Raw genomic sequence first — 23,056 nt, 5'->3', positions numbered from 1 at the left:
GTGTTCTCTGGTGATGTAGACGAGGCCCAGGAGAGCACAGGGAAGGGCTGCCAGGTCAGAAACTTGGCCTACTTTTCCCTTTGCCCAAGTTTCACGTTGAGATCGTAGCAGATAAAGGCTTGAGTCAGGCTGTGTGTCTGGTACCCGGCCGCACCATGAGCGGGAGGGTTGGTGCGGTGCCCGTGAGTCAGCGGCAGGCTCGGTGCCGGGCCATGGCTGGCATTGCCCTGGTGGCAGGCACTGCCCTGGTGGCTGGCATGCCCTGGTGGCTGGCATTGCCCTGGTGTGTGGAGGCATGGCTCTGCATGCCCCGGCTGCAGAGACACCAGCTCTGCTTGTCCTCTGTGCAGCCACCTGGAGTGAGGCTCGTTGTACCCACCTGGCTGGATGGATAACTCGTTCACTGACTTTGTGCATATAGACATTTTCAAAATATAGCAAGTTATTCAGGGTGCCAACAAGCTTTGAAGTAAAGAACATAACTGGGTTTATAGAACACTCACTTTTTAGCGTTTAGAGACTCAGTTTAAAAAAAACTAGCAAAATCTGTATCTTATAGACTTAAGTCTTGTTCAACTGACCAAAAACCTCCACAGCAGATGTGTAAACCTGGTGTAATCTTTTTTAGCACAGAAAGATTCTCAGTGATATGATTTTCCCTCAAATATTTTATACAGAAATGGTTGTAGCTGTTTGCCATATTTTAACCTAAGGATTGATAAGACAAGTTTCCATTTCAAGGATGTACAGTTTATAGGCAGTTGGAACAAGGAAGAGCTATGTGCTAAAGAAAACCCCACCCTCAGGTAAACGTATTACATGAGTGCAGTCGAAATGCACATGATCCTGTTCTTACACTAAAAAATCTTGCTTTTGCCCTCAAAGCAATCATGTGGGACAGCTCAGTATTTATCTGAGCCTCTAAATAACCAGTATTTAGAGGCTCAAATAAGCCCAATATCCTTTTTCCCTGTCCCTGAGTCATGCAAAGTCCAGGAACATGTGGCTCAAGACAGCCTGTGTAGAAGAGTATAGGGTTTTATTGAGCAACATGGGGGTTTTGTGGTGGAGGAGAGAAGATGAAAAACAGCACAGAAAGTGGGCTATATGTGAGAGAGTGGTGAAAAGAGAAATGTGAAGGATGGTCTTTCCTTGCTTCTCATCTGTACCTCTTTGGTGTGCCTAGACTATCACACCAAAAGAGGTACAGATGAGAAGGAAGAAAAGACCATCCTTCACATTTTTAAACTTACCATTAGCAAAGAGTCTGGAGGAGAGAGAAAAGTGGAAAGAGAGGAAATACCAACCACGTGGCAGAAGACACTGTAATCCACGGAGTAAAGTTGCCTGGCTCCTGGTGACCAGCTCAGCTCCCTGCCCAGTCCACATGCCCCAGTGAATCTTTCCTGGGCACCCTGGACTCTCTGGCTCCAGGAGTTTCCCCTTTGGTACACTTCACCCAGGGCCTGAGTCCTGGCTTAAAATAGCATGTGAACTTCTCAGAAAGGGGTTGGGTGCCCAGGTGTTTGTGCCCTGCCCAGCCCAAGGGAGACTTGATTGAGGCTCTGTACTCCAAGTGCTACTTCAAAGCAAAAGAAAACAATGTTACATACAACAGTACTCAGACACAAGATTTTGAGCAATAGCTCAGTCCCATATTCAAATTATTTTCCATCTTAAAAGTATTCCATCTAAATGATGTTATGCTGGAAAATAGGAATTTTTCTTTGACAGGTTGCTTTGACTTATGAGAAATGAATGAGCATATACAGGAATATGGAGTCCAGAAGTTGAGAGTTGAGGGAAATTAAACCTGTTGCTTTCAAATCTTCCCATGGAAATTTTCTCCTGTCTGCAACATAACATTGGAATTTTCCTCTCACTGCAACCCAGCATATCCTCGTGGCTATGGTTTCCTTCACAGATACTATTCCATTTGTTGCAGCTTTATCTGAAGCAACTAAACAGTGTATTGTGTAGCTTGTACAGTAGAAACCTAGGAGGATTTTCTTTCTCTGGGTTCTTCTCTTGGTGTAAAACATGTGTATCTGCCTGTCCTTGAAGGCAGGATCCCAAAGCTGCTCAAGTCAGGAGTCATTTTGTTCTGCTGGCCGAGGGCCAGAGTCAGTACACACAATATAGCTTAGTATGTTGCAGTGGTTCTTCAAGCCAGTAGAAAACTATGTTGAATTCCCTCTTATAAAGTGATTAATACTGTTTAGTTATATTTTAATTATATATTATTTAAAATTCCAGACTAGACTTATTCTCTGTGCAAATGAAAAAATTATGCCATGTTCCTGTTTGACTTCATAATTTTTGTCTGGCTCATTTTATGACCCATCCCAGTACACACCTTTGTTCTGTTACACTTTTTTATTATTGCTGTGGCCACAATCATATTATCTCCTTTCTTCTTTCTAATACCTGATACTGTTGATCTCTGGCCCTGGGGAACGTCATTTCTAATTCCTGAGTGCAGAACGTGCTGTGATAAGAACAGCTATTGTTTATATACTGACACTGCAATTCCCTTACCAGTGGAAAAACCTGTGGTGGGGCAGGAATAATCTTGCTTCATCTGCCATGGATCACTGTAACTACAATGAATCCAGTCACATTATCAAAGCAAGGAGTGAGGGGGAGAAAAATTGTGTACACTTCAGATCAGCAACATCCACATTATTTTGTGCTCTGTAACTTTAGGAATGTGTAGTCAGGCTTGGTGATACACAGTTTTCTAAAATCCCTTGGAGGTGCTGGAAAGGGAAGATGAAATTGTCAGCACGAATTTTAGAAATTATAAGTTTTTTTCTTATGTAGTTAGTCCTCAGCTGACTTTTTCATCACCCTGTTCATCTACCTTACCCCAAGGGCACCAGAGCAGGCACATGACGCTTTCTAGAAAGAGAATTTCTCCTGTCTATCGTTGACAGCGTTCAGCCATCCAGATAGGCCATGGCTGTGCACAGTGAGGTTCTGCACTCTCAAAACCACATGTCCGTTGCAGATTTTTGCCAAGCCTCTCTTAATGAAGCACTAACAGATTTGTTTTGGAAGTTTCTCTTTTCTTTTCCTTACTTGCTCATTCCTTACTGCTGCTGCTTGCAAAACTATGATAAAATGTTCAATGACTTTCTGAGCATGTGCTCTACAAACCCTCTGAATCACTCTTATCTTTGCAATGGCACATGTTACATAGGGTCAGACTGTTTTCATATAAGTTGGCTGTGTTACAGTCAATGAATGTGTGTGTTTTTCTGCTGTGCTTTGTGTATCCTTTGTGTAAGAAAGACCACATCAAGTCATTAGCAAAAGCTTAAATCCTGCACTGAAGAAAATGGCTAATTAGTTGTAATATTTCTTTTTCTTGTCTAAGGACTTTAGGTATGTTTGTGATGCCAGAGCATCAGCATTTTTATCCTGCTTTGGAATCAGTGAACTCTAGCCTGTGTGTCTGATCAATAAACTGTGTAAATCTGTCACTGGCTACATGTACGTGGAACACCTGGCACCACAACCCAACCCCTGATTTCAGCTTCAGTAGCTGTGAATATCAGATTAGAGTGAGATGGTTTTTGCATAAGTAAAAGCATTTTTAAACCTCTCATATTCCTTTAACATACAGCCCATTTTATTGCTATTTATAGTTGTTATTTTTATTAGGCACTGAGGTCCCAAAGTGTTTTATTTATACAGATGTCAAATTATTTTGTCTCGAGGCTTTATTTTTATTTCCTAATTTTCTGTAGACAGCCCACATCATATTTTGCTCATTCAGTGATTTTGTATCTGAGGTGTTTTTTCTTTTCTTTCCAGATGCAGAGGGAAATTGCTTATACGGGACGAGATGGCCCAAGTGGTTCCCGCCCTGGATCTGCCACACACCCTCTGCATGCGATGCCCAGCTCTCCACCCTCCACCCCGGTGCCCCACTCCATGCCTCCCTCTCCATCCAGGATTCCCTATGGTGGGGGCCGGCCCATGGGTGTGCCAGGCAATGCCACCATCCCCAGGGACCGGCTGTCCAGCGTGCCAGCCTCACGCTCGATATCGCCCAGCCCAAGCGCCATTTTGGAGAGACGGGACGTGAAGCCAGATGAGGACATGAGTAACAAAAACCTCACCCTGATGCGAAATGAAAGCCTGTACGGTGACCCCTACTTGTTTCACGAGGGCAGGATGAGTGTGGCTGCACCGCACTCCGGACACCCCCTCGATGTCCCCGACCACATTGTGACCTACCATCGCAGTGCCATGAGGTCATCGACCACTTACTGCAACCCCTCCATGCAGCCTGAAATGCTGGAGCAGTCCTTGTACAGACAAAAGTCACGGAAGTACCCAGAGAGCCATTTGCCCACTCTTGGCTCTAAAACACCTCCAGCCTCACCCCACAGGGTGGCTGACATGAGAATGATCGATATTCATCCTCACCATGGCCCTCACATTCCTGCCCACACCATCCAGCCTGACAGGGCTTCCCCCAGCCGCCAGTCCTTCAAAAAGGAGCCAGGACCGCCTGTGTTTGTGGATGCCAAAGCGCGGAGTGCTGTTGGCCTCCCAGGCATGGCCGAGGCAATGCCCTCTCCCGTGGACAAGCAGGCTTTTGGCTATGGGTCACCCACCATGCCCAAGGACAAGGAGACAAGGTAAGGCAGAGCTGGGGCTTAATTTATGCAAATGAGAAATGTTCCTAATCTGCACATCCTTTGTTGTTTAAGACTCAGGGGACAATGTAATGTGTAGGAGGTGGCTGCACCCTGCTGCAGTGTTTATTAGCTGTCTGTCAAGGTAGTTAGTAATTTAGGGGAGATGTGACACCATCCATTATTAATTTGAAAGTATTGTCAACCCATGATGAATCCCTAGTTATTTTCATTTGTGTAAATTTCAGTCATTGGAAAAAATATAATAAAATAAAATGATTAACTGGGATTTTTCTTTGCAGACAGCCAGATCATGTTACAAGAACAAATGATGTTCTGTTCCTGCTAATAAGGGAATATGTTTCACCCCCGTTAAGAATGACACTCTGATATTACAATTTGGGTTCTTTATGGAGTGAAGTTTTTCTCATCTAGTGTTAGGAAATGGGAAGAATTTATCATTACTGTCTTATCTCCTGTAAAATGTGAATTTGCATAAAAATAGGACAGTTGTTTACAATAATCTTCCTTGAGGGAGAAACTGCTGAGAAAAGCAAGTCTGTCGCAGGGAAGAAATCGAAACATGAATACTGTTCCCAGTAATTTTTCCAGCATCACAAGTAGGTGGTGACCTGACTGTTGTTAACTTTAGTGCAATGGCAATGATGACAATGATCTCTCCTGTCTTTTTAAGGACCAAATTTACACAGAGGTTCGTGAAGGCTTCTCCTGCCTTAGACCCTGCCCTGGGAGAGAAAAATCATTGCACTGCCAGGCGGTTGCTGTGTATTTATATGAGCTGTGTTAATCTCCAGCGTATTGTTTGTACTGTTAACTTTTATAGAGCTCTTTAGGGAAGTGAAGATGAATAGCTGGAAAATGCTGAGCTCACAGAGGCCAAAGGTAACTGCTGATTGCCTTAACCACTGGGAAGATACAGAGCTTCATATAGACCCTAGGCTTCCCCTCTGTCTAAGCAGCTTGCTCAGTTGCAGCTTACCATGCTTGGCTAGAAAAAAAGTGGGTCACGAGGTCCACTGGTGGTGAAAAAAGGGAAGAATATAATGAAAAACAGCCACCCAAAAAAATTACAGGCTTATGGCTTGCTAGTTATGACGTAAGAGTACAAGACAGGGCATATTACAGTCTGAAATTGGATTTTTATGTATCTGTTTCCAAGAGAAAGTTGCATTTCATTTCAAGCCACCATTATTACATCTAGGAAATTATTTGAAGGAAATTTGCCGATTTTAATCCATTTACAGATTGAAAATTTTACAAAGTTCATTATAGGAATTGAAAATAAGGCAGGACACCAAAAACTTTTGTGTGTGTTTGTACAATTTTCTGTCTTCTTTCTGGGCATCTCAGCTGTTCACTCAGCTGCATAGATATGCACAAGGCTGTTTGTGAATGGATAAAGAGAAACTACACAGATAGTTCTGCAGCTCCTTGAAAGGGAGTTTTGCACCAGGTGTTTTAATCCTGGTCCCAGAATATATTAACAATGAAGAAAACGACATTTGCATAATTGCACTTCCAAATAAATACATGACCTTAAAATTCAGCATGGTGTGTATTAGTCACATGGCACTGAAAGAATAATTTTGAAAGCTGTCTTTATGGGTTGTGGCTTTTTTTAACCTTGAGGAAGTGTGACTTTCTAAAAATAATTGTAAATATCAAAAGGAATTCATGCAAATTGCATGCAATATTAAGAATTGGGTTTCACTTCTACAAACACAAAATGCTCTAAGCTTTAATTTAGCTTTATAATAATTTCATGAACTTTGAAAGCAAACACTGTTTAAACCATAGTAAAGTAAACAAAGGGTTATCCATGTTGCTCTTTTCCTGCTTCTTCAGAGACTGAGTTGTTACAAGGTTGTTGTGGATACCTGAAGAGTGATGTACATAATGGCAGGATGGTATCCCCTGCCTTGTTGTGTAGGACTTAGAATTTACACCCATAAATAGTATGGGCTTGCTTCAGTGAGAAAGATTATTTTTGGGATTGTAGAGATGGGGCTGAATTAATTCTCTTCCAGGCATGGTAAATGAGCTGTAGGCTGCTCTGTTGTGTATGTTCTCCAAGTGCCTGAGAGCCAGGCCACAGCAAGCACGTGGCAGTGTGTTCAGTCAGCCTGCCTGCAGAGGTGTCAGCTGTGGGCAGACAGAGGAGCTCCTAGCCTTGGAGCTACTGAGGAGAGAGGTCTTTTTCATCTCTGCACTGTGGCGTGAGAAACTCCCCATCCTGACTCATTCAAGAGCACGCTGAGGACCATGCAGGCACCAAACCCATCATCTCAGCACTGTTGTTGCTTTAATCCCTAGTGGAGTGTGCTGAGAGCAAAGAAAACTTCTCTTGTGTCATGACTTGATGGAAATTTCCTCAAAGTAGCACTGTCACAACCTCAGGACAATGCAAGTTTAAGTATAAATCAGGGCAAAGATTGAAAGGGATAGTGACAATGCCAGAAGTAAAAGTGAATCTCTCTTCCCATCTCAATTCTCCTTCAATTTTGCAGTCCAAAGCTGAACTGGGATATCTCTTACTTTATCAGAATATGTTGGGTGCTTAAAACAGATAAGACCTCTCATTGACTGTGAGATGAGAAAAAACCTCCTGGTTTTGTTGAACAAAGTGGTTCCATTACCTTTGGAACATTAACTGCAGCAGATTTGGATCTACAAGAGATGAAAACTGGTATTTCTGAGCTCTTCTGCTGGAGTTTCCCATTTTAATTTGACACCGTGGAAGCCAGTTTCATCGAGCCTGTTATTTAAGGCAGAGTTGAGAGGAATTTAATTGCTTCATGTAATGCTTTCTTGTAACTGTTTTACCTTGGCTATTTTCAAGATAACTACTTCTGTGGTATAAAGGATTGACTAAATTCTTGCAGTTAATTCATTTACCAGAAGAGTCCCATATAAAACTCTTTTACAACAGTGAGAAGAAACAAATTCATGGAGATTTAAAGAAATAAAAGATGTTAGTATTTATACGCAGAAAAATATTAGAAGTTATAACAGGTTACAGCAGTTCACCTTCAAAGGGTCGTCATCTCTTAAATCTGAGGTCTGCTGGAAGAATGGGTAAATTTTTGTGTGTGAGCATGAATTGTTTAAACAGCAATTTGCTGTCATATTTTTGGATGGCTCATTTATGTAGCTTGTGGGACATTTCTGAAAGTTAATACAGGCAAAACAGATGTTTAAATGTTGATAAATTGGAAAAGAAGCTGTTTATCCAAAAGTGCATTAAATTAAATGCTGTTTAACTTAAAATTCTTGCATTTATAACACATGTTGCAAAATTCTAGATTATTTGATAGTGCTAAATATATATATAATAAATGCTTCTACTCTGAAACAGCAAGATAACTCTATAGAATACTTTTCCTCTAAAAGCGTTTTCAAGGTGTACTATGGGTCTCTTTTGCCTGAGCATAACTTTTGTCCTCTTCTTTTTGTGCCATACTGGGGAGAAATGATGACAGTTGGATTGAGCAAAAAATGTGATGACATTATTGGCTCATGGCTTGCAGTTCAAGACTAAAGTGTAATGGCCACATTTAGATTATTAGATATTGTTCCCCTCACAAAAACACTATATAGTTTGATATGTTGAAGTACAGATGGACACTGTATGCATTAGGAAAAATTACCTTACTTTGTAAAGTTATGAACAGTGAGAGACTCCATCAGCAATGCACTGAGCATTTTATGAGGGGGGGCTTTACAAATACACAGTCTTAGACACTTTTCACAGGACCAAAACTGCATATTCCTCTGTGGAAGGTGTTAAATAACCAGCCAGAAAAAAAAATGAAGTCAAATGACCTATACATGATGGAGGAAAGGCAAACTGTATTTTATCTTCCTTGTGTCAGAGGAACTGTTTGTAGGGAGATGCAGGCTCTGGGATAAGAGCTGTCAAATAGTGTAACAGCTAGTGTGCTTCAGAGCTTCCTTTTCCTCTTTAGTCTCAAGATGTAGAAGGTTTGAGTTAAATCTTCTTCTTAGAGGACTGACATTCACCTGTGTGAATCCTTCTGTGGGAAGAAAGCAGAGTACAGAAAATTCTGCTGATCTTTGGTTCCCACCCTTCCAAGAAACCCACTCATCTGTTTTGCCATAAAGAGTAAGACACTTTCGCTTGGTTCTGGGAAAGTCATTGGGAAAAACAGCCTACTCCTGTTTCCTTTCTTTTCCAAGTGAGCTAAAAAAAAAGGTAATGAAATGTTTCTATCATAGAGTAATATAGGAAGAAATGTGTATTTCTCTGTCTCTGACCCCCTTTTCATTGCTTCATTTGGAGCTTAACCATAAAATAGGAAGTCACAATTTTTTTTTTCTCCAGGAAGGTGTGCCAGGTAGTTCATGGTGCAGATTTGGTGTTTGAGTACATCTGTTGTGGATGATGTGCTGCACAGCCCAGGGTTGGACAGGAACATGAATGAACAGTTACACAGACCAGTTTTATTCTATGTGTGTATGAAGTATCTTCTCAGTGATGTGAATATTAAAGATGTCCCCAGAAAAGGGAAGTAACATGTCATGCTTAAATAGCATTGCTGTGACAGGTGGATACCAATTCAGCAATATGCTGTACTCCTTCTTGGAATTACTTCCAGTTAACTGCAATGGAAGGAGTAACATGAAAGATCAGTGAAGCTGTAAGGAAGAAATCTGACATATCAGTGCATGGTCCCCAGAGAAGCAAGGGCTTGCTTTCGTTCTGCTGAATTTGAGATGCTAAGGCAGGGCCCCAGTTTCTGGATATACCTAGTGCCAGAGCTGTAGGTCTGGCTGTTGGGGAGAAGAGGGCTGGCAAATGGCCTGTCCCTGCCTTCCTGGCCAGGGTCTGTGAGAAGCCAAAGCCAAGTCTGAGAGAGTTCTGCTGGGCGTCGCTTCTGACCTTGTCCTCTCCTTTCCTCCCCTGCCATGCTCTGACTCTCCCAACATTCACACGAAAACAATGTGAAACAATGCCTTCCTGTGCACAGGCTGATAAAATAGCCATTTCTTTCCCAACTGCTGTAAAAGGGACCCTCCCTGCTCTTCCTGGGTGGTGGAGAGATGCAGCTTTATCTGGGAAATTAATCTGGGAGCAGAGACGCGTTGGCTCTTCTTGGGCTACCACCCTTCTGGTGGCACCAAGCAGAGGCACCACTTTGTTCTCTGTCTGCCCTCTGTCCTAGTGCTTCACATCCCGGCCTGCCCTGTGTCACTGGAGTGCCAGCCTGTCCTGTGGCCTGGGAACCTTGGTCTTTCCCATGTCACTGGAGTGCCAGTCTGTCCCATGCCAGGGAGCCCTGTCTGCCCCATCCATGGGACTCCGGCCTGCCCTGTGCAGGCAGAGCTGCTGGTTCAGGCTGCTCCCAGCTCCCCTCTCCACAGCAGTGAGCACAGCGAGAGGTAGAAAACACACTGCCAAGAATCAAAAATCACAGTTTTTGTCGTGGCAATGCTGGCATCCCTGACCTTGCAGAGCTGGAGGAAAGCATTTTTTTCTCCCTCCTGGAGCAGAGTCTGCTCCAGCCCTTCATAAGGAGGTTGGAGGCAAAGGGGTCCACAGCAGATCCTGTCCGTACTCCTTTGGGCTTTGTGACAGAGCTGGGCCACCAGCCCTCCAGCCACATGAGCCCAGGTTACAGCCCCACCACCACGCCACCTGCATCCCTCCCTGCCCACGCTGGAACATGCTGCCTCCCACCACCTTCAGTCCTACCACCTCTGAAAATCAGGTTGTTTTATTTAATGCCTAAAAGGCACCTTTCAGACACCTGTTTTTGAAATGTTTCATGCTAATGGCCATAACAAATCTGGGTGTTACAGTGGAATTATTACAGGAAAAATCTGCCTGGTTTCTAACAGAGTAACTCCAGAGCACATGTAGATTCTTCACATTCTTAATGCTTTTACCATATGAAAAATAATGTGTTCTGTGCAATTGATTCCAGTATTTCATTCGTTTTTCATCATCTCCTATCTTGGAACATCCCTCTCCCTCTTAACAACATACTTTCCTAGATTTCATGGCAAAGGACAAGATCAGCTTTGTGTTGCCATAATATCTTTTGAAGCAGAAAATTGTTTCCAGATTATCTAATGTGGGATGAAAAAAACCATCATATTTATGGATTGGTAAAACAGATAGACTTCCAGTTGAGCTTAGTTCCAGGATGGTTTTGTGATGATTATCTGGGAAAAAAAAAAAGTTTTCATTATTAAGTGTCAAAAATGCTGCATTAAAGTTTGTTAGAGTATATTTATCCCTGGGTTTTAGTACTTGTTTTTGTTCCAAAGGTTACTGTAGCCTGCACCAGTTTCTTATTTTAAAACTTGTAATAGTGGAAATTCTGTAACGTATTTCTTGGTTTGAAATGAATTAAGTCAGATTCACTTGTCTTCTCATCACCCTTCAAAATACCTTTCAACATGAAGACAGAAAAGTGAGATGCGTGCACTGCATTAACTCGCAGTAAGAACACGTCTGCTGGCTGGGGACTGACTGAGCACTCTCTCCTTCCCTGCTTGTGTCTGTTAGCATCTCATTACTTGTTTTGCTGCCGTTTTCTCAACCTCTGGGTGTCTCCGAGTCTCTCCTGGCTATGGTATCTGTGTGCTATCCCAGGAAACCTCATTAATTCCCTGAATGTGAATGAAATAATTAGCCTGGACAATCCATCTGGCTGCAAGCAGGGCTGGTTACTTGCTTTTTATCATGTCAGCTTGCTTTTGGCTGTTATTGGTACCTACATTTGAGTTTATATGACTCTTATTGATTGCTGCTATTGCTTTGGCCACTAAACTGCACCTGCAGCTGGGGTGGCCAGAGTTTGGCTGCTCCCGTGTGCACAGAATGCTGCCATGGTGATGGATGGACTGTGCAGCATGCTGAGTCTGTGTCTGAATTTGTGTGTCCCATCTTCTCTCATCAGTCACTGCTGCTGGTCTTAACCACCTGCTTTTTGAGAAGTTTTCTTCCCAGTCATCTTCCAAAACCACAGCCTGCTGTTAGAATTTCCTCCTGCAAGTCTTCCCACACACTTAACTGCTGTAATAGAGGGACACATTTTCAGAAGGTCCCGTACTGATGTGTGTCTCTGTTGTGGTGTGTCACTGACATACTGGCATGTATAAGCAGGCACCTGTGTGAGCAAAAGGCTGGTTTGGAGCCGACTGAGGAAGTCCCCTGGTACCTGACTAATATATGGATTTATGCAAACAGATAAACACGCAAATGTTAGCCTTGGCATCAAAAAAAAGTTATTCTTGTTTAGTGACCTTTGGTTCCTATGGAAAACATTGATTATACTTACTGTAACTCTTCATCTCTTTTCTTCTGCCTTTTGGGAATTTCTCGGGATATGTGCACAAAAGAAAATCTGTTTTATTGTAACATTGCTGTACAGTCTGCATTTGGTGTCCTGTGCCTCTCTGTCATATTTCTGTCCTTTTCAAAGCAGACAGTTGTGATGTCAGGTGGAAAGGATTTTGACTGGAAAGTCATCAGTTTGGGCAGATTAAATGCTTCCCAGACAAAAATTCTGGGTCTGGGGAAAGTAAAAATAGTAACAAGAAGAAGTGTAAAGTCTTTAATCCTGAAACCTTAAGTACAGACAAAATGATTTGCCCCGTGTAGGTAAAAGAGAAAATGCATGTAGTGCTGAAAAAGAATTTTTCACTAGTTCCAAGTGGCATTAACAAATTGTTTTAGGTGCCTGTCTTGTGAGGTCGTTAGAAGTTTATTACTTGGTTGTTTGTTTTGTTCTTTTTAACTAAGCAGATTTTTTTTAATTGTCTGTTACAATGCCAAAGCTGTCCAAACCGAGATTTGGTAAGCTGCTGCAATAAGGTATATGCAAACTGTACCCAAGGGCCTTTGCACAAACTCTGTAGTGTCTTTCCAATCCTGTGGTAATCATTCACCTAGAAAAACAAGTCTGAAAGCAAATATATCTGGCTTTAACAAACGGTTCTCTTGTCTTACAGAGAGAGGATACAAGCCATGGAGAAACAGATTGCCAGTTTAACTGGTCTTGTTCAGTCTGCGCTTTTTAAAGGGCCAAATACAAGTAATAGCAAAGATTCTTCTAGGTAAAAACAGAATTCATCTGTAATGATTTTAGTAATCAATCAACAAAAATATATTTGAATGTAATAGTAAAAAAAATCCTGAATGCTCAATCATTTTTAAGTTTCTTTATCATCTCCATGAGAATGCTAGGCAGAGAGGAAGAATATGCCAAATGATAGATGGATATTAACTGCATTACTCTTCTTTGTGATAAAAAGAATTAATGTAGCTACATCTCTGTGCTTTCTACTGCTTATACTCAATTTGTTGCTTAACTTCTACTAAAAGGTGATTTTGAAAAAATACTACTGATGACTGACAAATTACTGGTGATTTAAATTAAAAAATATATGTTAGACAAGGCCATTAAATTTGTTGAATATAAACTTAATTACAGTTTTATTAGTTAGTAAACTAAAATTACAATTTTTCTTGTTATTATTTAGTGAGAAGATGATGAGAATTGTGTCCAGCAAGAGCAGCGCCGACACTGCAGGTAAGATAATTCACTTTTAATTTACAACTTATTCAAGTATATGAATAGCTCTAACATTATGAACATCCCAGCTTATGCAAATGTCAAATTTACTTAAATTTCCGTGGCTGTACTGTCAGAACTGAAGTTTAAGTGCAGGATATGGGAGTCGATCACATCTTTAAGAGAGGAATTTCTGACAGGTTGAGATGGTATTTGGAATGAATTTCCCACCTGTGCTGAATGGTTTAAATGAGATGCAGAGCCTCTGCATCTGGTGAATTTTCCAGTGACTCATCCTGTCTGTAGGATGTATGTATATCTGTCATTAACCCTAGATGTGTCCAGATTGCTATAGAAGACTAAATATTTAATTCCTTTTCTTGTCACCGGAACTTTTTCTAAGGTCCGTCTGTCACTAGGATACTACTGATGTAATGACACCAAGAAACTTAGCAGTCAGCAAGACAGCACTTTTCCTAATTAAGCCACATTGATCCGTTCCTCATTATTAGTGTGCATCTAAACTGTTCTGAGCAAGCACCAATTATGAAGCCAGTAAGAGCCGGTCTTGTTTTAGCATCCCACCTGGAGAGCTGTTAAGTGTGTAAAAGATGGAGTTAAAACTGTTGACAAAGAAGATTTCCATGTGGTTGAAGCTCTTTGTGTACAGGCTGCTGTTGGAGAGTCCGCAGGGTATTCGTGTGCTTATGTGCCTCCTCTTCACCTTTGTCATGCACTGAATGCAAATACAAGCAGTTCCCTGCTTCCTGGAAGTGCTATTCCCACAGGGAGGTCTGTGCCCGGCAGGTAGTAAACCACACACATTTATTAGCAAACCTATTATGCTCCTAACTAGCCTTTCTGTTGGAGCTGTTAGCTCACCTTCAGGATTCCTGTTTGTCTGGAGTTGCACTGTGTCATCCTAATTGACAGAAACCAAACTAGACCTGGAAACTATCAACCACATGGAAGAGAGAGCAAGCTGAAGCTTTGCTCCCAAGCCACTCTCTGGTGTTGTTCCAACTCTTCCCTTCCTGGATGGGGAGAGGATTACTTAAAGCTTTGAAGAAATAAGTTGTAATTTTTCAGTTTCAGACAATATAGTGAAAAGTCATTATTCAAAACAGCTGCAAAATGGTCTTCAGTTTTTCCCTATTGCAGTGTCATTACTCAGTGTCATGAGAATTTATGGCATTTCCCACTTGCATAGGCCTCACCTCACATAAAGCACTTATGAAACCCTCACAACCAGCACATACAGTGCCTTGTGTTCCTCTTTGTAGTGCATTGCAAACAGCAGCCTCTCTGCTTTCCCTGTGATGGTACCAGTACTTGGTGAGTACTGGTACAAGTACAGATGGTACAAGTACTTGGTGAGCGGCACTCAGTCGGGGGAGACCTGATCTCAGTGGGCCCTGCTTTGAGTGGGAGTTTGGGCCTCTAGAGGTCCCTTTGAACCTGAATTATATAGTGGTATGTGTGTGGATGTGTAAATGTGCACTCACTTAAATGAGAAATTAAATAATACTCATTAGGAAAGCAACCTTACATAAAGCAAAAGTGAGGATTCCCTGGGAAGGCATGCCCAGCCCACCAGAATAGTGTGGTTCATCTGACCAGCAGCCATTTCCTGACACTGTTGTTCCTGAATCCTCCTCACTCACTACCTTATCATATGACTGGCATGTCCCTGAAATGACAATATTGCATGTAACAGCTGCATGTGCAACCATGGTAGGGGAGATGGAGTGTGGGGACTTAATTTCCTGTCAAAGGCCAGATCGTCATCTGTCCCTTACTGACAGAGACATTGGCTTTGTCGCATAGCCGTGCACCTGTCCAGCATATGAGTAAGGATTCCACATTCAGCTTGTGCTATAGATGCCTTTCTCATCACTTGGGAGAAGGGGATAGGACAGTGGGAACAGCCATACAGCCAGCAGTCTGCAAGGATCCCTATCAGTGCTATAACGTATAGTTGTAACTCCAGCACCTGCATCTCTGTATCTTGTCCTTCCAAAGGGACTCAACCATAAAATTAAATTGTAACAGGTAGGGAAAACAAGGTGTGATGACCCCAGTACACTACAGTATTGTAACCCACAACAGCTATTACTGAAGACTGCTGTATAAAAGAATAGTCTGTATAAAAGAATAGTAGTATAATGGAATATTTCCCCGCTTTTGTGCCTGGAATTGCTCAGGATATGGTCAATGCACTTTGGCTCACTTGAAAATTAGGCAATCTGCCAGAATATATTACAGAATGTTTCTCCTTATTGTAAATATGCTTGGGTTCAAACGTGCCAGTGGAAGCTAGACATGCTTCTGCTGACCGCTGTTTTGTTCTTCAATTCACCCCAATCTTTATTACTATAGCCATTTAGGCAGTGACTCTCTCCCTTTACAATTCCACTTGACAACTGTGCACTGAGATACCAGTTTTAGCAATTTCAAAGACTATTTGAAAGACAAAGTGGTATAAAATGTTGATTGAACTGTCCTTTCTAGAGCTCTGATAAGCAAAAATGTGAATTGCTTCCCATTCTAAAAGACAAAACATCTGTGCAAGATAATGTTGTCTCATCAATGTTGAGCCAACATTGTATTTTATAGTATGCAGTTCCAATGATAGGAGACTTTTGTGCAAAAAATAGACTACATCCCTTGGGATGGGAAAGAAACCAAATTTTCTAAACCCTAGATAACTCTATATAGCTAGATTGTGAATACTCTGATATGTCATATGAACCAAATTGTTGTATTTGACTTGCTTTTGTTGTGCCAGTCTGTGGAAGCCAGTGGCTTCTTTAGCCCCAAATATTAAGGACTCTGAAGAAACCCAGCTTTTTCACTGAGGAAAATGAGTCTGGAATGACAATGCTTGTCTGCATTTCTTATCTTTTATTGCTTTAGGCTCAGTTCTTTCATGGGGGATGGGTTGAAAGAGCAGTAACCCTTCACAGACTGGCTATGTCTCTTCTGCTAATGTTGGAGAAATTCCATGACTGAATCCTTATAAAGATCTTCAGTGCCTGAAACACGAATGGTATCAAGGAACTCTTGATTTAGAAACAACACATGATTCTAAAACCAAACCATACTAGTAAGAGTCACCATGAGATAACTAATAAATACCCTGAGAAATACTCTTTTCTGTCATATTTGTGTTCATCAGCTGGAGATTGATGATAGACTCAATCCTGGATTCATTTAATAAATTGGGATCAGTTGTTTCATGGATTACCAAAAAAAGCAATAGCTTTTTGCTAGTTGCTGCGTGGTTAGAAGAGGAAGGAAGATATTTCAGTATGTTGTGAGAGGGGAATCAGGGAGTACAATTTTCTGCACTAACACCACCAATACAAAACAAGAGGAAGATGGCAGCAGGGAGAAGTATTGCCAACGTAGGACTCAGATTTGATTCCTCGTTCTTTGTGAACTGTCTTGTCATCTCTGCGTATCTGTGTGCCCTTCTCACATGCATGACTTTTGCTGTGATGACCTGTGAATTAAATAATTGTCCATATCTGCATGCTTATCTCAGATTCATAGACAGATCATGCTAGTCTTAGAACTCCGTCACCATTTGCAGGCAAAATATGATCCTGAATTCATTTTGGATCAATGAGGTGAAGTTGCACACTAATGTATATATAGAATATTTTGTTATTTTGAGGCTGATTTAGTACCATCTAGTAACAGCCACATCTCCCTAAATAATGCTTGAAAAATTGTGTCTCTTTAATTAGATTAGTTATTTGTGGGGAAAAATAAAATCTGGGTGTCTTCTGATGGCCTTTTGTGCCTACCTGCTTCAAAATAAAATCGTAGCATTTAAGGAAAAAAAAAAACTGGAAAACGGAAGGAGAGGAGTGTCTTTGAAACCATAGCAAAGGTCAAGTGTCAGGGATCCTTATCCCTGAGCACACAGCAAACCTTTCCTCTTTCTGCACTTCAGTTCTCTTTGTATTCTAAAATGGCAGCTTAGTTCATTAGCCTTTTTTCAAAGTTAACTTTTTGTATTTGTCCAAAGTATTATAAAATTATGGTGGGAGGTTGAATTTCCGCTACCTAGCTCAAGAAGGGGCTTATTTAAAAACGCAAGAGCCAGTGCTGTTTCTTTCCCTTTAATCCATCTGGCCTCACATCTAATCACAAAGCTACAGCCTGGGACTATTTCCAGCAGTGACCTACACTCCCTAGATGAAGCAGCCCCTCATTCAGCTGCCCTTTTATTCTTTCTTGATGAAAATATGAATATGTGAGAAATCGGCTGCTGATCGTTATTGCTCACTCAGTGTCTTGCGTTTCACACCCGCTGGAGTCACAGTCCCACTGCACGTTTCCCAGGCTCTGAGCACACCCTGAAGCAGGGACACTGTGGCAGCCAAGAGCATCTAATGGTGAAAAGAGGTGGCTGAGGCAGCAGCAAGGAGGAGAGCTGCTTTGTAGGGAGTTGGAGACATTTATTGCTTACAGAAGCAGATCACAGTCCATCTACACTAAAAGGAAAGCAGGCACCCCTTCCTGAGAAAATATGTGAATTGACTGGGGTCCAGCATGGGGGGAGGGACTGGTGGGGTCTGATTCATGCCTTGGCTGCCTCATCACAGGGTCAGGGGCTGAGGTTTTGGAGCTTTTGCTTGAGGCAAAGAACAGCAGAAAGGTAGGTGTGCTTTCAGAAATAGTCCAGATTTGTGGCTAGGGATCAGAACTCTTGGAGGCTTATCCACATTTTTCAGACTCTCTGGTGGTTTCTGTCTGTAAGGTTTATGAACTAAATACCATTCTCTTAAACAAAAAGGGCAAAAAACGGTGCACGTGGGAGGGAAATAGATGCTTGACTGTAGGAGAAACTGCAGTGTACATGTAGACAGATAAGTATGAGCATACATTAGACTGAAGCATGGAGTGGGTACATAATGGCAGTGAACAAGCACTGTTTATTTCTTGAGTGTTGCTTTCTGTTAAGGAGCTCTTTGAAAGTCAAGAGACCATTGAATCATACTGGAGTATAGCAAAAATGTGCAGCAGCTTGCTCAGCAGTGTAATGACAAGTGCTGTTGTTGAAGCACCAAGCAGATCTAGCTGGAGCAGGTTCAGGGACAGTATAGCAAGCATTACAACAGCCTGCACCAAGCTAGAAGAGCTTTTTGTCTGAGCATGTCTCCAGAAGCTCATAGCATGGCACACTGTATGTAGCATGGATCCAGCCAGAGGGGCCTGTGCTTTTATGGAGCAGAATTGCAAATGAAGGTAAAGTAACAAACAGGATTCTTAAAATTTTTTTTTTTTTTTCCTTAATAAGAATAGGCTGGTGTGATTTCCATCCTTTAAGAATGCTTCCCCCAGATGAATTTTGCAAAGGTTGTGTTTGAGGTATCCACACTTGTTGGAAAAGGTGTTGTTATGTTCAGCTGTACTCAGGCGTATTTGGAGGAATAGTTCAAAAGACTACAAGGGATGAGAGCATGGGGAGAGAACTTCCCACTCTGGGAGTTATACCCATTCCAGTCAGAAGTGTTATGCACTTCAGTGCACTGAAAATTTGCCTTCAGCAGGCAAAGCTCACAACACTGTTTTTTGTTTGATTTCATTAAACTTGATAGAATGTGTGTTTGTGAGAACAGATGATGACCAAAATCCCTGTGTAAATCCATTGATGAGCTATTTTCTGTTTCCTCAGATTTATTTTTTTAATCATAGAGAAGGATGAAATTGAAGTAGAGAATGACCTAATCATAGAATAGACTCATGGAATTATTTAGATTGGAAAAGACTTTCCAGATCATCCAGTCAAGCCATTAACCCAACACTGCCAAGTCCACCACCAGGCCAGGTCCCTAAGCACCCCATCTACACATCTTTTATGTACCTTCAGGGATGGTGACTCAGCCACTTCCCTGGGCAGCCTCTTCCAATGCTTGGTGACCCTTTTGGTGAAGAAATTTTTTCCTAATATTAAATTTCCCTGGCTGTAACTTTAGGCCAGTTTTTGTCCTATTTTTTGTTACCTGGGAGAAGAGACCAACTCCCACCTCCTTCCAACCCCCTTTCAGGCAGCTGTAGAGAGCAATAAGGACCTTGAGACTCCTTTTTTCCAGACTGAACACCCCCAGCTCCCTCAGCTGTTTCTCATTAGACTTGTGCTTCAGACCCTTCACCAGTTTTGTTGCCCTTCTCTGGACATGGTCCGCCTCTCAATGTCTTCCTTGTAATGAGGGCCAGTTAATGCTGTAGTTCAGGGAGCAGCAGCCATCTGTGCCATTTGGGATCAAGGAATAAGGTGGATTTGGCAGTATGATGAGAAGAGTTTGCAGGACTACAAAGTACAGGACTTAAAAAATGAAGTATGTCATTTTGATGACATACAGTCATATAGTTTGACTGATAGTCTGTCATTTTGTCTGCTGGGGTAGTGGAGGGGGGGAAGGGACACATTAGGAAAAAAATTTGAAGAATATGGGTGTGTAAGTGCAAATTGTGAGAAGGAGCTGACATTTCTATTAGCTGATGACCTGGAATTTTCTTATTCTCTCTAAATAGAGCTTCTTCCCAGGTACTTGAGACTGAAAAGAACAAGCTTGGCATTGTTCCTGTGTAGAAGAACAGCATTCTTTAACAAAGAAAGTTTTGTGAGGACAACAATCATTATTTTCAGAGTGTGGCTCGGCTCATTTCCTTGTGTTATGCTGTATTCCTTTCTGACAGACTAAAAGGGAGTAGGTGGATGCAACATGGCTGGAGAGCCTCTGGCACACCATCATTTAATTTCTGGTTTTATAAGGTTGCTGCTGGAGATACCTGCTAGAAATAATGCAATTGTTCTTTAAGCAGTGAAGCAAGATTTTCTGTAGAAATCTTTTCCCTATATTTGGCAGATTGACTGAATCCATCTCCTGTGATGATTAATCAACAAATATGTAGTTCAGGAGTCCTATGAATAAATTTGCATCAGCTTGGTCTCAGACATCTCCTGGGAGGACAGTCCTGAAGTTACTTTCAGAACCAATTTGATTTGTTCCTGTTTTGTGTCATCTGCAGTTATAATTTATTATCCCATCTCCACTGCATGTGGTAGAAAGCAGTCCTGGAGTAATGCAGAGCTCTGGTAGAACTGAGGTTCCAGCACAGGTACACTCTGATACTGTGCAACCTTCCCTCAAAATACATTGGGTAAGGAGGTGCCAGTCCCCTGTTAATACTGAGTGCTGGCATCTGTCATTTGCTTTTCTCGTCCATCTGTGTGAAGTACCTGTGGATTCAGTGGGCAGAGAACGGATCATGTTTGCACCTTCTCTGCTGTGAACTCAGCCTGTACTGCTGCTTATTGCAGGTGCTGCCAACATATCTGGGGGGAAGAATGCCCTGGGAACTGGGGAGTCAGCTGTCATCCATCCTGCCGGAGCCCCAGCAATGCACGTCAGCCTGCACGGCATGAAACGCAACGTGTCGGATCTGCGGCTGCAGCTGCACCAGATGAAGCAGCTACAGGTATGATTATCTGGATAATGCTGGGAAAAAAGAAGGGTTGTCAGCAAATGTCTTTTTTCCTACTTCCCTCTCATTTTCTCTCTTTTACCCTTTGTACAAGTGAGTCTCAGTAGCAGAGTTCTAGCAAAGGGCAGACCCAAGTACTACAGACACAAAAGCTTGTATAGTCCTCAAGGGGTGAGAATTAGCTCAGTTAAGCTACTGCTCAGATATTGAGAAAAAAAATTAATTTCTAGCTTTGTTGGATGACTCCATACATTAAAGCACTATTTATATTACAATAATATCAAGTCTGTGATTACAGTTTGGATCCTCCTATGCTATGTGCTGTATAAACATGTCAGAAGAACGATGTTCCTGCTCCATACTGTTTACAATTGAGACAGATTTTAAGTCCCTGAATAAACAACTTTGATGTCAGGAAACCCAAATGTAGCTGAGGATCAGTAGATATGCATTAAGCCAGAGTCGGAGTCCTTACAGTATTTACAGAGTCCAGAGTATTTACAGAATCCAGAAAAATAGCCAACTTGAAAAGTAAGAAAAAAAAAGGTATTTCAAATGTTGCTGCAAAGGTTTGTTGTGTCCTACTTACACTCAGGTTTCAACAATACCTTCCTAATACGTGTCAACACCTCCAAACCTGCAAGAAAGAATACAACCAATGAAGAGTTAACAAAAATAGTATGTTGGCACATACTGTCATGCTGCAAATATAAATATATGCTGTTCATCTCAGACACTGTAAAAATAAGCATATGCAGCTGTACAGGTCTTCAGCCTCTTACTTAATTGGAAACTGAAGAGAACTGTGTATTGTCTCAGAAGATGGAAAAGAAGGCAGAGCACTTTCTTGTAAGACAAAGTGGACAGTGGGGGAAGCTTCAATACTCTGCCAGTTCTCCTTACCCAGAAAGTGACATCATGTGTTAGCTATTGTAGGGCTGCAGCTACTGGTTTTATAACCAGGGTGATGGTACCATGTCAATCATGTTTGATTTGCTGATAAATTTTAGAACAAAATAATGATAATACAAATCAGAGTTCAGAGCATGTTTTACCTTCACCTCCCTAGCTAAAGGAAATTAAATTATGAACGAGTCATACAGCAAAGGAGCAGAAGGGTCAGGTAAACATCAGTATAGGAAGATGTGTCCAACTGAAGGTCCTGTGACAACGTCCTGTGCTCTGTTTGCTGGGAGGGCAGAGATGGCAGAAGATGTTTGGAGCAAAGAGTTGGGTCAGGTGACTTCTGCTTGTGATACAGCTCCCCTGTATTTAAATGTTCAGTTCAGGATGAGTATGCTCCAACAGCAAATGTCCCTTTCCAAAGCTATTCTCAGCAGCGCTGCCTACGTGCCAGCCATCGTGTTCCTCGTCTAATTTGAAGACACTGGCATGTGATCTCTGCCCTGGCACATTATGTACAAATGCCTATTTTTCCACATTTGTGCTGCAAACCACTGCAGCCCCTCTGTCCTTCTCCACACCATGTGCCAAATGCAGCTCTTGGCAAATGCCTTCGGTCTGGCTCCCAGCTGTGCTCAGCATGTGGCCTCAGAGAGTGGCTGGAGGCTGCAGTGCTGCTTGGAGGCAGGGAGTTCATCCTTCTCACAGGGCTGCCCACCAAGGAGGTGGCATTTCCCCAGCTGAGCTTTGTCTCCATGGCCCTGCCCGGGGCAGAAGCCTTGCTTTTGATCAGACATAACATTGTGGCACGCAGGAGTGAAGAAATTTCTACCATCTGCACAAATCAATGCTGCCAAGGAGGTCTTGAGAAGGGAGAAAGGACATATCCCGAGTGTGCTCATTAACTCTGGCTGGCTTCCCTTAATTCAGAAATTATAGCAAACTTGGTGCACTGAGCTAGTGGGAAGTTGAAACATTTTGATAGTCAGTTGGAAGAACCTCTAGCTCAAGGGAAACTTTGGTGTGTTACACATAAATTCCATTGATGAGAGTTTCTGTCAGGGCATTCCTGAACTATTTTGAAAAAAGCTCACAGTTTGTAGGGCAGCAAGTGAAACAGGCAGTGTTTTAAACTGAAGAGTGTTGCAATATCACGTTTTAAATGAAATATTTTGTGCTATGTGTTTTCAAAAATAATTCTAAGTAGAAGGGAAAAAAGTATTTTTTCTGGTTTCCCAGCTTGTTTTCATTTCATGTTTGACAGTGCTTCCTATTTTTCAATTTCACTGTTTCTCCTAGTCTGGCAGTCAGTTTGTTCCTGTTTGTGTGAATTTTTTTATACAGTGACAGACTAGAAGAAACACTTCAAAAAAACACAGGCACAAAATTTGGCAGGATAACTAAGAAACAGGATCAGGACATAAAACTATGTTTAAT

At 41.9% G+C, this 23,056-nt stretch overlaps 1 protein-coding gene across 18 annotated transcripts in view; it reads left to right on the top strand.

Annotated features, from left to right (window-relative positions):
* Window positions 1-23,056, top strand: part of KIAA1217 (KIAA1217 ortholog) — a 177,125-nt gene that overhangs the window by 123,187 nt on the left and 30,882 nt on the right. For 15 of the 18 annotated variants that reach the window (XR_005957064.1, XM_041490171.1, XM_041490159.1 and 12 more), the window contains 4 exons: window positions 3,820-4,652; window positions 12,651-12,755; window positions 13,182-13,231; window positions 20,553-20,710. Coding sequence is in view for 17 of the 18 variants with exons in the window: in XM_041490171.1 (XP_041346105.1) it covers window positions 3,820-4,652; window positions 12,651-12,755; window positions 13,182-13,231; window positions 20,553-20,710 (1,146 nt within the window). In the remaining variant the exon portion in view is untranslated. The remainder of the gene's footprint in view (window positions 1-3,819; window positions 4,653-12,650; window positions 12,756-13,181; window positions 13,232-20,552; window positions 20,711-23,056) is intronic. The other 3 variants (XM_041490172.1, XM_041490163.1, XM_041490160.1) reach the window with 1 other exon arrangement.

The sequence above is a fragment of the Pyrgilauda ruficollis genome, unplaced genomic scaffold (assembly GCF_017590135.1).
Source record: "Pyrgilauda ruficollis isolate IOZ18807 unplaced genomic scaffold, ASM1759013v1 scaffold12, whole genome shotgun sequence".
Classification (NCBI taxonomy): Eukaryota; Metazoa; Chordata; class Aves; order Passeriformes; family Passeridae; genus Pyrgilauda; species Pyrgilauda ruficollis.
This window is presented reverse-complemented; position numbering and strand designations above follow the sequence as displayed.